At 37.9% G+C, this 16,220-nt stretch overlaps 1 protein-coding gene across 5 annotated transcripts in view; it reads left to right on the forward strand.

Annotated features, from left to right (window-relative positions):
- The window catches only part of UBR3 (ubiquitin protein ligase E3 component n-recognin 3), a 232,759-nt gene that overhangs the window by 145,090 nt on the left and 71,449 nt on the right, over positions 1-16,220 (forward strand). For all 5 annotated transcript variants that reach the window (XM_082840764.1, XM_082840766.1, XM_082840767.1 and 2 more), the window contains 3 exons: positions 2,054-2,203; positions 9,226-9,359; positions 12,083-12,193. In XM_082840764.1, the coding sequence (XP_082696890.1) occupies positions 2,054-2,203; positions 9,226-9,359; positions 12,083-12,193 (395 nt within the window). The remainder of the gene's footprint in view (positions 1-2,053; positions 2,204-9,225; positions 9,360-12,082; positions 12,194-16,220) is intronic.

The raw sequence follows: 16,220 nt of genomic DNA on the forward strand, positions 1-16,220 counted from the left end.
TCTTGATATTTTTTCATGTCTTTATCTATAGGTGAGAAACAGTAATTACATTTGGTCATAGGTCCTTTATATATATATATATATATGTATGTATTTATTTATTTATGGCTGTGTTGGGTCTTCGTTTCTGTGCGAGGGCTTTCTCTAGTTGCGGCAAGCGGGGGCCACTCTTCATTGTGGTGTGCAGGCCTCTCACTGTCGCAGCCTCTCTTGTTGCGGAGCACAGGCTCCAGACGCGCAGGCTCAGTAGTTGTGGCTCACGGCCTAGTTGCTCTGTGGCATGTGGGATCTTCCCAGACTAGGGCTCGAACCTGTGTCCCCTGCATTGGCAGGCAGATTCTCAACCACTGTGCCAACAGGGAAGCCCCGCTCATAGGTCCTTTTAAAATCTTAACTAAAATTTTGAAATTGGGTACTGGAATGATAGAATCAATCATAAATTACCAGTAATATATTTTAATTCATTGTAGGATTAATGAGTTCTATAAAGCAGTAATTTTCCTCTTTTAAGAAGTAAACTATAATCTTTTTAGTTTCTTGAAGGAAAAAAGGGACATTAGTGTCTGTAATTATTAAAGTTAGAATTAAAAATACTGTGCGTGTAGAAGAGTGTAAAGTCTTACTTTTAAAAACTCTAGAAAAGGTAACTTAGCAGTCTCTTTGATAACGCATTTTGGTATTAGGATTTCCTTGAAGTTTTCAAGTTAATTGTACCAAGATATAAAAGAAGGAAAAATATCTTTGTGTGTCAGATAGAGTTAATGAAATTCTAGTTCTTTGGCACTTAACGTGAGACTGAATTATTTCATGTCACTTTAATCAGGTATTTCTGTATTTGAACTTGAGAGCAATCAGATACATCCCCTCTTTGAAACTTGAGATCAGTCAGACACATCCCCTCTTTTCTGTACTAAAAATTTTCCCCTAAAAAACAAAGTAATCACATGTCAAATCTTAATGGCCCCTGGTACTTCGTTTGAAATCTTCTTTTCATTTTGACCCATTAATCTTGTTTTCATAGACGTTGAGCTTTCTGGTTTTGATTCTGTTCAAATATTGTTGAATGTTTTTTCTCTGGTTTTTTCATTGGCTTCTTTTTTAATTTCCATTAATTTTGAGCATTATCCAAAGTTTTGTTTTAGGTTTCTTCCCCTTTTCCTCTCAGTCTTAATAAATATCAGATATATGTTTATCTGCATGAATTCTTATTAAAACATATCCTAACTTGATATCTTTCTTTTTTGATTTCTGTCATTTTTTAACATATTTATTTAGATATGCTTCCATCTTTTAAACATGTCATAAATCATTTCTGCTTCCCTGATCTTCCTAGTCCCCTCTACTCCGACTCCTTTCTTTGCCACTATGGATGTCACTGATCTTCATGAATTTAAGAATTTTTATCTGGAAATGATTATTGACTCAATATTTTATTTCTTGCTGTTAATGACATATCACCAAAAGATTACTGTTATTTTCTATAATAGTTCTCCTTTATTAATATATATGGTCATATATAAATGTTTTCCCTACATAAATAAATATATATTGATAATTATTATCACTAAGATATAATCATAACTACAATTAAAAGAAAGGAGAAATAGTTCGTTCCTCTTTTATCTCCTAATAAATATTGCCATTTCTTTCCAAGAGCTGCCATGTTATTATAAATTTCCCCTCTGAGGTGCCTCAAAGAAAATTAAAGCAAATGATCTCCCCCTTATTTCCTTAAATTATGGTATGAAAAAAGAATTTTTTGGATACAAATATCTTTGCGTCTGTGTTTTAAGATTTAATTTTATGTGTGAATGATACAACATCAGAAGTGTATTTAACAATATATTATTTAAAGTCTTTCATTATATCAATTCTTTGCATTTTTGTCTTTTCCTGAGTATTTTAGCAAGATAATTTCCCCATAGTTTTATTACTGTATACATTTGTTGATACTGAAGTTCAAAATTATTTTAGCTTGATTTTTTTTTCCATAATTTCATCAAAGAGAGATTTTTCTTTTCAGGAATTAAGAGCTGCAACTTTTTCCCCTCAGATTCTCCAGAGAGTGATATTCCTATGGAGATCACCACAGCAGAACCACAAGTTTCCGAGGCAGTGTACGATTGTGTTATTTGTGGACAGAGTGGCCCCTCCTCTGAAGACAGACCTACAGGATTGGTTGTACTGTTACAAGCATCCTCAGGTAAAATCAAAGTAATTTTTTAGTGGGACCATTTTAGAGATGAAGTATTTACAGTAAATTAGTAAGTATCTCTGTTAACTAAAAGCTGTATTTTTGTTTACATAATAATTATAGATCTATAGCAAGGATCTATTTAGATCTGTTTAGCAGACATTCTTAATCTGGTTTTATCTCACTTTTCCTGGACATGAGTGTTGGAAGAAGCCTTTAAGAGAATATGTTACACAATCTTTTTCTTTAAAGTGTGATGCAATATAACCAATGCCAGGTGACCAAAAACTGAGTTCAGCTTTCTTGGCAATTTAATTGATCTAAAATCTAGAAGCATTTTAAGCTCATAAATATTGTCAATTTAAATATTTTAATTATATAAGGCATATTCAGGTAGCTTTGCCCTTATTTCTTGAGCTTAGAAGCATTCGTTCTTTTGTGTGTGGTACACGGGCCTCTCACTGTTGTGGCCTCTCCCGTTGCGGAGCACAGGCTCCGGACGCGCAGGCTCAGCGGCCATGGCTCACTGGCCCAGCCGTTCCGCGGCATGTGGGATCTTCCTGGACCGGGGCACGAACCTGCGTCCCCTGCATCGGCAGGCGGACTCTCAACTACTGCACCACCAGGGAAGCCCGAAGCATTCGTTCTTGAAACAGCCTGCAGATTGATATGTTTGCCAATCTATAGTTAGAACAATTAAAAAAAAAATTGAAGGATTTGTCTGAATGCTCTCTATCCTCTGCCATATCGAAGTATTTTGAGGTAGTGATAACTGTGACACTCCAATCCTAATGGATGTAATCCTTTTTCCACAGGAGTATGTGTGGAGCAAAGAGAAATAAAAAAATTACATATTTCTCCAGAGCATTTTTTTCTAGGGTGTTTACTCTTTGAATTAATAAAGTGGAAAGAGTTAGATATAAAACATTCCTCTGAATTCTAATACAGGTATTGCTTGACGTAATCTGGCCACGTTTGTTCCTTTCTTTTAAATATAGAGATAATACTGACTTCAGAGGATTGTTGTGTTGGTTAAGTAATGTAATATAGGCAAAAGGATCTAATATGGTGCCTGGTAGATTAGTTTCTCGTCTTACTACTCTCCTTGTTTAAACATGAAATTGATCTGGGAAACCCTCACTGAACAGGACATTGGAGTAGAGCTGTCAAGACCAGAAATGCCTACTAAAAAGGAAATGTGTGGGAGTACTGACTAATTTTGCAGCTACTTATCTTTTCTACTATTGTAAGGAAATCAGTTTATTAGATTATTGCCACTTGACTTTCTATAATTTCTTCACCAAATACTGTATAATCATCAACTTAATGTTTTATTCATTCATTTCACATATATTTATTGAGCACCACTGTTATAATAAACAAAACAAAACAATATCCCTGCCCTAATGAAGCTTATGTTATTGTTTTAGACTGTTACTTGTTCATTATTTTATATTTTTAAAGTTGCTTTGAGGGCTTCCCTGGTGGCGCAGTGGTTGAGAGTCCGCCTGCCGATGCAGGAGACACGGGTTTGTGCCCCGGTCCGGGAAAATCCCACATGCCGCAGAGCGGCTGGGCCCGTGAGCCATGGCCGCTGAGCCTGCGCGTCCGGAGCCTGTGCTCCGCAGCGGGAGAGGCCACAACAGTGAGAGGCCCACATACTGGAAAAAAAAAAAAAAAAGTTGCTTTGACCTGTTACTTCATTTAATCCCCTTTTAACAATTTTGTACACTATCTCAATTTATTGATATTAGATAATTCCACTATACCACAGTTCTTTTATCATTTTAAGATAGGAGAAAAAGAATAAGAAACTACCATTAAAAGCATTAAACCTCAAGGGTGATTTTAACTGGGAATTATAGCCAGGGAAATCTCTGGCTGTCTCCTTTCCTTCTGAGTCTCACCCACCCACTGACATCCTCTCACCTTTTACCTCTCTTTACTTTTTCCTTACTTCTGAATTCTTTATTTTGATTTGTCTCTTCCCTTTTTCTTTTATCTTTTTACATGTGAATATGGAAACTTTTAACCATGTACTGATGTAAAGAGACTAGTAAAATGAACCTCCATGTCCCCATCAGTCTCTAACAGTAATCAACTTGTGGCTAATTTTAATTTATTTATTCCCTCCCCATAGAATTATTTTGAAGCAGATTCCAGATATCACTTTATTTCATCTATAAATATTTCACTGTTTCTGTTAAATAGAAAGGATTTTTTTTTAAAAAAAAAAAACATAACCGTAGTCACTCCTAAGTAACTTAGTTCCTCAGTATCATCAAATATCTAGTCAGTGTTCAAAATTCCCCAATTGTTTCTCATTTATTTTGTTTAATTAATTAATTTATAGTTGTAGGGGCCTCTTGTAGTCTTTTAATTAATAAATTCCCTTTTCATCTTTCCTGTGCCTGTCTCCCTGCCCCCAAATGCATTTTACCATTTGAAGAAATTGGTTCATTGAACATTTTTTTAATCAATATTTTTAAATTGCAGTATAGTTGATTTATAATTTCTGCCATACAGCAAAATGATTCATTTATACATATATATACATTCTTTTTTAAAAAAATATTCTTCTCCATTATAGTTTATCATAGGATATTGAACATAGTTCTGTGTGCTATACAGTAGGACCTTGTCATTTATCCATTGTATATAAAAGCTTACATCTGCTAACCCCAACCTCCCACTCCATCCCTCTCTCAACCTCCTCCCCCTTGGCAACCACCAGTCTGTTCTCTATGTCTGTGATTCTGTTTCTCTTTCATAGATAGATTTGTTTGTGTCATATTTTAGATTCCACAGATAAGTGATGTCATATGGTATTTGCCTTTCTCTTTCTGACTGACTTCACTTAGTTTGATAATCTCTAGTTGCATCCATGTTGCTGCAAATGACATTATTTTGTTCTTTTTATGACTGAGTAGTAGTCCATTGTATATATGTAGCACATCTTCTTTATCCACTCATCTGTCGATGGACATTTAGTTTATATCCATGTCTTGGCTATTGTGTAGAGTGCTGCTATGAACATAGGGTTGCATGTATCTTTTTGAATTATAGTTTTGTCTGGATATATGCCTAGGAGTGGAATTGCCGGATTATACGGTAATTCTATTTTTAGGTTTTTTTTTTTTTTTGCGGTACACGGGCCTCTCACTGTTGTGGCCTCTCCCGTTGCGGAACACAGGCTCCGGATGCGCAGGCTCAGCGGCCATGGCTCACGGGCCTAGCCACTCCGCGGCATGTGGGATCTTCCCGGACCGGGGCCTGAACCCGTGTCCCCTGCATTGGCAGGTGGGCTCTCAACCACTGCGCCACCAGGGAAGCCCTATTTTTAGTTTTTTTGAGGACCTCCATACTGTTTTCCTTAGAGGTTGCACCAATTTACATTCCCACCAACAGTATAGGAGGGTTCCCTTTTCTCCACACCCTCTCCAGCATTTGTTATTTGTAGACTTTTTAATGATGGCCATTCTGACTGGTTTGAGGTGGTACTTTTTGTAGTTTTGATTTGCATTTCTCTAATAATTAGCGATGTTGAGCATCTTTTCATGTGCCTATTGGCCATCTGTATGTCTTCTTTGGTGAAATGTCTCTTTAGGTCTTCTGCCCATTTTTTGATTGAGTTGTTTGTTTTTTTGTTGTTGAGTTGTATGAGATGTTTGTATATTTTGGAAATTAAGCCTTTGTTGGTTGCATCGTCTGCAAATATTTTCTCCCATTCTGTAGGTTGTCTTTTGATGTTGTTTATGGTTTCCTTTGCTGTGGAAAAGCTTGTAAGTTTGATTAGGTCCCATTTGTTTATTTTTGTTTTATTTCTGTTGCCTTGGAAGACTGACCTAAGAAAACATTGGTCCAATTTATGTCAGAGAATGTTTTGCCTGTGATCTCTTCTAGGAGTTTTATGGTGTCATGTCTTATGTTTAAGTCTTTAAGTCCCATTTGTTTATTTTTGTTTTATTTCTATTGCCTTGGAAGACTGGCCTAAGAAAACATTGGTACAATTTATGTCAGAGAATGTTTTGCCTATGATCTCTTCTAGGAGTTTTATGGTGTCATGTCTTATGTTTTAAGTCTTTAAGCCATTTTGAGTTTATTTTTGTGTATGGTGAGAGGGTGTGTTCTAACTTCATCGATTTACATGCGGCTGTCCAACTTTCCCAGTGCCACTTGCTGAAGAGACTGTCCTTTTCCCATTGTATATTTTTGCCTCCTTTGTTGAAGATTAATTGACCTTAGGTGTGTGGGCTTATTTCTGGGCTCTCTATTCTGTTCCATTGATGCATATATCTGTTTTTGTGCCAATACCACGCCTAGATAAATAAAACAGAGAATAGAAAAGCAATAGAAAGAATCAGCAAAGCCAAAATCTTGAAAATTTCATCAAAATTGATAATTTTTTTAGCTAGACTGACCAAGAAAAAAAGAGAGAACACACAAATAACTAAAATCAGAAATGAAAGTTGAGACATTACTATAGACTTTACAGACATAAGAAAGACATATGGGGCTTCCCTGGTGGCGCAGAGGTTGAGAGTCCGCCTGCCGATGCAGGGGACACGGGTTCGTGCCCCGGTCCGGGAAGATCCCACATGCCGCGGAGCAGCTGGCCCCGTGAGCCATGGCCGCTGAGCCTGCGCATCCGGAGCCTATGCTCCGCAACGGGAGAGGCCACAACAGTGAGAGGCCCACACACCGCCAAAAAAAAAGACATATGAATAATTTTATGTCAACAAATTTGATGTCCTAGATGAAATGGATAAGTTCCTAGAAATACACAAACCAGCAAAACTGACTCAAGAAGAATAGGAAATTTGAACAGACATTAAACCAGTAAAGAGATTGAATCAGTAATCAGAAACTTCTCAACAAATAAGAGCCCAGGACCTGGTAGCTTCAGTGGTGAGTCTTCCAAACATTTAAAGAATTAATGCCATTCCTCCTTAAATTTGTCCAAAAAAAGAAAAAAATTAAAAAAGAGGCAGAGGACAGACTTCCCTGGTGGCGCAGTGGTTAAGAAACTGCCTGCCAATGCAGGGGACATGGGTTCAATTCCTGGTCCGGGAAGATCCCACATGCCACGGAGCATCTAAGCCCGTGTGCCACAACTACTGAGCCTGCACTCTGGAGCCCGAGAGCCACAACTACTGAGCCCGCGTGCCACAACTACTGAAGCTCATGCACCTAGAGCCCATGCTCTGCAACAAGAGAAGCCACCACAATGAGAAGCCCACGCACCGCAACGAAGAGTAGCCCCCGCTTGCTGCAACTAGAGAAAGTCCACGCGCAGCAACAAAGGCCCAACACAGCCAAAAATAAATGAATAAAATAAATAAATTTTAAAAACCCCAACTAACTACTCTATATTTTAAAAAAAGAGAGAGGCGGGGAACACTTCTTAACTCATTTCTGAGACCAGCATTACCTTGATACCAAAGCTAGATAAGGACATCACAAGAAAAGAAAATGATAGACTGGTATCCCTTATGAATATAGATGTAAAAGTCCTTAACAAATTCCCAGCAAATCAAATTCAGCAGTGTATTAAGAGGATTATACATCATGGCTAATTATATTTTAGTTGCTAGCATCTACCTGCTTTTGTCTATTCTTCCTGTTGCTGCTGCCATAAATCTCCGCAAAACTTGGGGCCCACGTTGCTGTGCCTGATATTCCCTTCTCTAAGAATGGCTCTTCCCATGCTTATTGAATCTTAGAGTAATGTGTGGCACTGTATGCTTATATCCCCACTTCCTTTTTTTGCGTTATGATGTTTTACAATTATAAAAATACCTCTTTTCTCAACTTTTCATTTTGAAAAGTTTTATATCTACAGGAAAGTTGAATACCCTTCACCTGTACTCACTGATTGTTAACATGTTGTCATATTTATGTTTTCGTTCCCATACTTATCTATACACACACACACACACACTTTTCAGGAGAAAATGGTGGACATCATGACATTTTATCCCTAAATACTTTAGGTTGTATCACCTAAGAAGAAAGATATTCTTTTATATAACCTTAGTATCATTATCATACCCAAGAAATTTAATAAAATAAAATATTCTATGTTCAAATTCTCCCAATAATATTTTTTATAGCAGTTATATTTTTTTCTTGATCCAAGAGCCAAGCAAAGATCATGTGTTGCATTTAGTTGTCGTTTCTTGTTAGTCTCTTCTCCAGAACAGTTTCTCCGGACCTTTTTAAAAATTTTGAAGAGTTCGGGTCAGTTCTGCAGACTGTGTCATTTTCTAGATTTATGATTGTTTCCCTATTATTAGATTCGAGTTAAACATTTTTGGCAAGGGCACTATTATGATAATGTTCCTTTCCGTTGCATCACATTAGGAGGCTCATAGTGGCGGTTTGTTCCATTATTGGTGATGCTAACCAAGTTTAATCACTTGGTTGGTATTCTATAGGATGACACATTGAGAGTCTAACATCATACCCTTTTACTTGATGTTCCCTGCCCTAATCAATGAATGTGTTATCTGTTACTGTCATCATTCTTTTTGATTCTCAAGTTTTCTCAAATTTCGCTAGTCAAAACTCCTTTAGGTCCTCATGACCTGCCCCCTCAGTGTTTGAATACCTCCTTACTCTTTATTACACACAACTCCAGGCTCACCTTGCACTTCTCCCCAACCCTGGACTTAGCTTTTCCTCCAGTGATATCTATTTCCTTTTGGTGAAAAATAGTATATTTAGAAATGAAGTTTATTTGTACTGGTGAGTCATAACTTGTAGGCTTTTTCTCTGGATAGATTTTGGAAACCATCCAGGGTTCATACTTATATTTTGGTATTATTTTAGAAAATAAGTATTGCCATTTGTAAAGCTTTATTTATTCTGTAGAAGAAAACTAGAATATCACTTTTTTTTTTTAGGTCTTTAAAAATATTGTAATGGTGAAAAACTGAGTGAAGCTTATGGTAAATAACTCCGCTTTTCTTGGTTTTATAAAGTCTACATGTTGGTTTTTTAATGAGCTCTTATCTCTGTTGTTAATGTAGTTTTGGGGCAGTGCCGTGACAACATTGAGCCAAAAAAGTTGCCTATCACTGAAGAGGAGCAGATTTACCCTTGGGATACATGTGCAGCAGTTCATGACGTGAGGCTCTCATTATTACAGCGTTATTTTAAGGATGTAAGTACCCTTTTTTATTAACTGGTATTTTTGTCTGCAAAATTGATGGTTATTTCTCTTCAGAGTTTTATATTTTTTCTTCAACTTATTCAGTCAAAATATAACACAGACCTAAGAGCATAATAATTTTGAAGGGGAGATCTAATAAAGGAGAGAAAAAGTAGGGTATCTCTTTCTTACAGTCAGAATAGTGATTCATTTCTAGAAAAAAAGTCTTTTTTGTAAAAAAGCTCTGAACTGCACTGAATCTCTGTTTTGCTTTTGTGAGTGATTGTGAGATTTTATTTCTACATTAATACTTTTGTGTGCTTTCATAATGGTTATTTTGTTTATAAATGGTGTGCTCCCTGGACTGTATACCTCTGGAGGTCTAGGGCCATTTCTTCTATTGGTTGTAGTCCCCTCAGGGACTAGCACGTACTTGTGTATTGTGGATGCTTACTGTATTTCAGTTTTGTAGCCAGACAGACCATATAGAGCAGAAGAGTTATCGGTGGGCACTGTTACTGATAATAGAATTAAACTGCATAAATTCTGCTCTCTTCATAGCAAATGCATGCATTTTATAGAGTTGATGTGTAGAATTTCAGTCATGTAACGTGGTCTGTTTATTAGTGAAATTGGAAGTGTTATATATGAGAGATATGACACAGTAGGGACGGAACCTGAGCTTTGGAGTCAGATAGACTTAGGGTTGAACTTGGTCTCTACCACTTTTAACTGAGTGAGCTTGGTCAGCTTTTCACTCCTTTTTTATAAAAAGGGATAAGACCACTTACTGTATGAAGTTTTAATAAATACTGAGGTTGTGAAGATTCAGTGTTAAACACAGCACAGTGGTGAGCACATTGTTGAATATAGGTCTTCCTAAAATATAGGTCTCATATTAGTAAATGATTTCCTGCTTTTTTTGACTCTAGCAGATTAAAATAAGACATCTGACAGTTACATAGACAAATGACCTATTTTCAGTTTTAAAAGCTAACTGCTTTCATTAAAAAAAAAGATTAATTACATTTTTATAATACATTGCCAAAGAGAGCAGCTTGTTTATTAGCTGCCTACCAACCGTTCATTTTAGATGTAACACCCAAATCTGCTTCTACTTCAAATGGCTCCAAAACATAAAACAGAGATGAGCAGGGCTCTTGTTGTTTTTCTGACGTGTAACAGTAGAAGCTAGCTCACCTGCTGTGAGTATTTGATTTGTGCTGTTGCACATCTTTGAATTGTCTGGGAAGGCATTTTACACTGTGTAATATTTTTAACTTTCAGATGCTCATGAAGAGTCTTGATTTAATATTAGAACTCTGTTTACTATTGTTTAAAGATGATTTGGTCATCTTACATTATAATGTATAAATTTTTTTCCAACATAGAAATAAAATTTAATTGTTTACTCAGTTTTGATGGCTCTCAAATCTTTCATCATATGCTGTCATGTTAGACCTCGTGTGTAATATTGCCCTGGCTTGGCCATCTATTTGCTGCAGACTCTAGAGGGTGAATTCAAGTTCAGTCTGCAATGCTGTTTGACAGAGGCCAAATGAAATTCAAAGAAAATTACTTTAGGAGGAAAAATCTAATAAGCCTGTGTATAGGTCGAAGGGAAGGAATTAGCAGAGAAGAATTTGAAATAGAAAGAGATGAAAGCAATTAACTTTTAAAACAAATTTTAAAAGGGTATGTAGTTTGCTTATATAATCTGGGTCCCTTTTTTATTGTTTATTATATTAAATCCTTGTAAATGTTTAGTCACTATTTGGGGTTATTCTCATAACCACATTTGTACTTTAGAAAGATGTGTGCAGGATGCATCATGGAGACAAGAAACTTTATTTAAGAACCCTGTCCCCACAGCAGATGACACAGGCTTGCGAGGACAGACCAAAATCATGAGTTACTTAGGAGATGGATTTCATATGGTTTGGGAACCAATTCTGTGGTGTGAAGGAAAGGGGGTGATGTACAATAACTTTTAGCTTTCTGATTTGGTGACTAAACGGATGTGGAGTTTTTAAACCAAGAGGAAGAGAAAGATTCATAGAGAAAATGAAAGTTTTTGACACATTGGTTTTATGTTATCTCAGGGACCTCAAATTGGAGATTTCTGGTTGGCAGCTGAACATTTTTATCTGGCACTCAGGCAAGAGACTCAGGCGTGGAGGGTAGTTGAATTTACTGATTAAGTCACTCAGGGAGAATAGTTTTAATAAGAAAATAGCACTAAGAATAGAACCTTGAGGAATTTAAACATTTGAAGGGGCAGACGAAGAAAGAAAAGTCTTAAAAGGAGGCCTAAACCAAATGGTTAAAGAGATTGGAGAAAAACCAAAAGAGAGTAGCATTGTGGAAGCTAGAGGGAAGTAGGTGCTTTAAGAAGGCAGTTGTTAAGGTTAGATATCACAGAGAGATCAAGTACCATGTCGAACAGGTAAAATACTCAGTAGCAGTATAGTTTATTATATCTTATGGGGTAGAGAAAGGCTAATTAATAATTATTCTCTTTCATTATGAGTATAGTTATTTGGAAGCTAAAACTCTGTTCCAAGTTTAAAGATATTGCCTCAGGGCTGTCAAGTCAGGTGTTTCTTTACATCACAAAAATACAAAGCTCACATTAGTATAACAATATGAAATCTTTGAGAGGTTTATGTGGATTTGTTTAGATATGTTTCTACTTTAAAATTAATTGTATTTTGTCCTTTTCTTTCTTTTTTAAGAGTTCTTGTCTCTTGGCAGTATCCATTGGCTGGGAAGGAGGTGTTTATGTACAAACCTGTGGCCACACGTTACATATAGATTGTCATAAATCTTATATGGAATCATTACGGGTAAGTCAGTTGAAGCATTTTAAAGGTGTCTGTGTCTTTCCAGGTATTAAGTATTTTTACAGTATATACATCCTAATTCATCTTGGGTGATTATGATTGCCATTCGGACTCACAGTTCAACAACTGTTCAGCCTCACAGTTGTTGACCTCTTCAACTTTAGGGATTTCATTTTTTTTTTTTAAACCCCACATTTGTTTATTTATTTATTTTTGGCTGTGCTGGGTCTTCGTTTCTGTGCGAGGGCTTTCTCTAGCTGTGGCAAGCGGGGGCCACCCTTCATCGCGGTGCGCGGGCCTCTCACTCTTGTGGCCTCTCTTGTTGCAGAGCACAGGCTCCAGATGCGCAGGCTCAGTAGTTGTGGTTCACGGGCCTAGTTGCTCCGCGGCACGTGGGATCTTCCCAGACTAGGGCTCGAACCCATGTCCCCTGCATTGGCAGGCAGATTCTCAACCACTGTGCCACCAGGGAAGCCCGGGATTTCATGTTTTTACTTCACATTAGCAACTAACTTCCACGGCTATAATTTTAGACTTTGCTACTCCAGCTCAACAATAGTAAGCTTTAATATCCTACCATAGCATTATGTGATTATTCTTCGAAGTGTCTTATTTTTACTCTTATTAGTGTGTTTTACTTCTGACCTCAAGATCTCTAGTCCTTTAGCCCCTTGCATTTTCCTAGTACGCTAGCTCTTTCTTTGCCTCACTTTCTTGTACTGTGCCCATTCTGCTCTTAATACCAGTCATTTAATCCACCTCCTTTGATTTTATACCCAGTCAGCTAGCACTGTTAGAAAATCATAAAACTAGGTGAACTAGTACCTCCACAAATCTGTGGTTTCTTAGAATAGTGGCTGAGATTGGGGTCATGGACTGTAGATATTACTTACCGATTCATTTACCTGTCTTTGATCAGTTTCCTCTCCTAGTCTCCTTAGCAGCTATTCCAGACCTTTGCCTCCTCTATCCCAGACTCTTTGCCTAAATCCCAAGATGCCTTTCCTCTCATCAGATCTGTCTCTTCCTGTGGCACCAAGACAACAGTGGCTGTCTGTCACATACTACCTTAGCTTCCTACCTTGCTTTTCTGTTCCCCAATAAGTGACTGCATCCCAGCCAATCCTTTCTTTTTCACTTTTCAAAAAAAGTTAATTAATTAATTAATTTTTTGGCTGCATTGGGTCTTTGTTGCTGTGTGCAGGCTTTCTCTAGTTGCGGCGAGTGGGGGCTACTCTTAATTGCAGTGCGCGGCTTCTCGTTGCGGTGGCTTCTCTTGTTGCAGAGCACGGTCTCTAGGGTGCACAGGCTTCAGTAGTTGTGGCACGTGGGCTCTAGAGCGCAGGCTCAGTAGTCGTGGTGCATGGGCTTAGTTGCTCTGCGGCATGTGGGATCTTCCTGGACCAGGGCTTGAACCTGTGTCCCCTGCATTGGCAGGTGGATTCTTAACAACTGCGCCACCAGGGAAGTCCCCTCTTTTTTACTTTTGAGGGTAGTATTCCTTTTTCTGTTCAAGAATAATTTTCTGTTTATGCTCTAGTTTTCCTTTCACCCCATCACCTCAGGGGCCTTGGTCTATCAGTAAGTAACCTCTTTTTCTTCTGTGTCTTCAGTTTTTCTGCCCATTCTGTCTCTTCATTTCAGTTCATAAAGATGCTCAAGTCACTGGCATTCAAAATTCCTTCCCTTGATTTTGCATTCCCATGTAGCTGCAGTCTTTCTTTTTCTCTCAGCTCAGCTTCTTAAAAGCGTGGCCTGCCCTATTCCCAGATTCCTGACTCAGAAGCAGAAGAGTTCTCTTTTTCCCTTCCTACTCCTTACCTCTCACATTAAGTCACATAACAAATTCTATTGATTCCATTTCCTAAATCTCACTTGACTACATTCTGCCTACATTATTCCCACTTCTGCTTTTTTGCATATGCCTTCATCTTTCATCTTGACTATTGCAATTGCTTATCAGTTTCCTTACTCCAAGTCTAATTTACTCATTATATTGATCTTTCTAAAATGTAAATCTGGTGACATGTTGTTGGCTTAAAAATTCTTTACTGATTTCTTCCTGTTGGGATAAAGTTCAGTCTTCCTTGAATGGCATTCAAGGCATTCCATGATCTGGGCTTGCATGTTACTTTAGCTTTGTCTTCCATCAATTCAGCATTAATAAACTAATTAATAGTTCCTTAAGCACATTATGCATTTTTCATACTTCTGTATTCAGTCAGTCATTCAACAAATATTTATTCAGTGCCTACAGTGTTCCAGGCACTGTGATAGACACTGGGGATACATCCCAATGAATAAGACAGTTTCTTCCCTCGAGGAATTTACTATGCATTGCGTGAGACAGAAATAAACAAATAGTTGCGGTATAGGTGCTAAGAGTTATGAGGTATGCACAGGGTCTTATTGGGACATCTGCAAGTTCCAGAATTTGATGAAGTAAGGTGCTTGAGTGATACGAGAGAAGACTGGAGAAGTAATTAGGGGTTATATTGTAAAGGGTCTTGTGGTCCATGTAAGGAATTTGTACTTTAGACAGATTCCTTACAGAGAGCCATTAAAGCCATTTAAGACTCTTAAGCAGAGAGATGACATTCAGAAAGGTTATTGTGGTGGTTCTGTAGATTTTAGGGTGTGAGATTGCAGGAGAATAAGAAAGAATATGGTGATAGCATATATTATTTAGGAGGTAAGAGATGATGGTGGCTTGGGCTTAGTCATGGCAGTGAAGATGGAGAAGAGGTTAGAGATTTGAAATTTTTTTTAACATCTTTATTGGAGTATAATTGCTTTACAATGGTGTGTTAGTTTCTGCTGTATAACAAAGTGAATCAGTTATACATATACATATGTCCCCATATCTCCTCCCTCTTGCATTTCCCTCCTTCCCACCCTCCCTATCCCACCCCTCTAGGTGGTCACAAAGCACCGAGCTGATCTCCCTGTGCTATGCGGCTGCTTCCCACTAGCTATCTGTTTTACATTTGGTAGTGTATATATGTCCATGCCACTCTCTCACTTTGTCACAGCTTACCCTTCCCCCTCCCCGTGTCCTCAAGTCCATTCTCTAGTAGGTCTGTGTCTTTATTCCCGTCCTGCCCCTAGGTTCTTCATAACCTTTTTTTTTTTTTTTTTAGTTTCCATATGTATGTTGTTAGCATACGGTATTTGTTTTTCTCTTTCTGACTTACTTCACTCTGTATGACAGTCTCTAGGTCCATCCACCTCACTACAAATAACTCAGTTTTGTTTCTTTTTATGGCTGAGTAATATTCCATTGTATATATGTGCCACATCTTCTTCATTCATCTGTCAATGGACACTTAGGTTGCTTGAAATACATTTAGAGAAGGATTTTCTAGACTTGGTGAGAGATTGCATGTGGAGCATAAGAGGGAGGAAAGAATTAAGGTAAGAGGTGTTGGTGATCACTGAAAGATTTTGATTGGGAATAAGTATCTCACATTAGGTAGATCATACTGGCAATGATATGGTTGGGAGACTATTAGGAGATATTAGCAAAGAGAGTAGAAGGAAGAAAGTGGGTGGAAGGACTGATGGGATTTATTAATCAGATATTTGGTGTGGGAGAAGGCATGACGCTGAAGGAGTTGCTGTTGCAGGCGAATGGGGCAGGCATGAGAGGATGGTCAGTGTCCCAGGTCTTGGGCATGTCCCTGGGGCAGACTGCCAAGTGAGGGTCCTTGGCTTTGTTCAGGAAAGAATTCAAGAGTCAGCCATAATAAAGTGAAAGGGATTTATTCAGGGAAGTACACATTCCATAGGCGGAATGCAGTCCTTCTCAGAGGGTGAGAGCACCCTGGGGTATAGGGGTGGTTAGTTTTCATGGACTGGGAATTTCATAGGCTAGCAAGTGGGAGGATTATTCCAACTACTTTGGGGAAGGGGTGGGGATTTCCAGGAATTGGGCCATCGCCAACTTTTTGGCCTTTTATGGTTAGCCTTGGAATTGTCTGGTGCACTGGTGGGTGTGTCATTTAGCATATGCTAATGTATTACAGTGAGC

The sequence above is a fragment of the Leucopleurus acutus genome, assembly GCF_964270905.1.
Source record: "Leucopleurus acutus genome assembly, chromosome: 6".
NCBI classification, from domain to species: domain Eukaryota; kingdom Metazoa; phylum Chordata; class Mammalia; order Artiodactyla; family Delphinidae; genus Leucopleurus; species Leucopleurus acutus.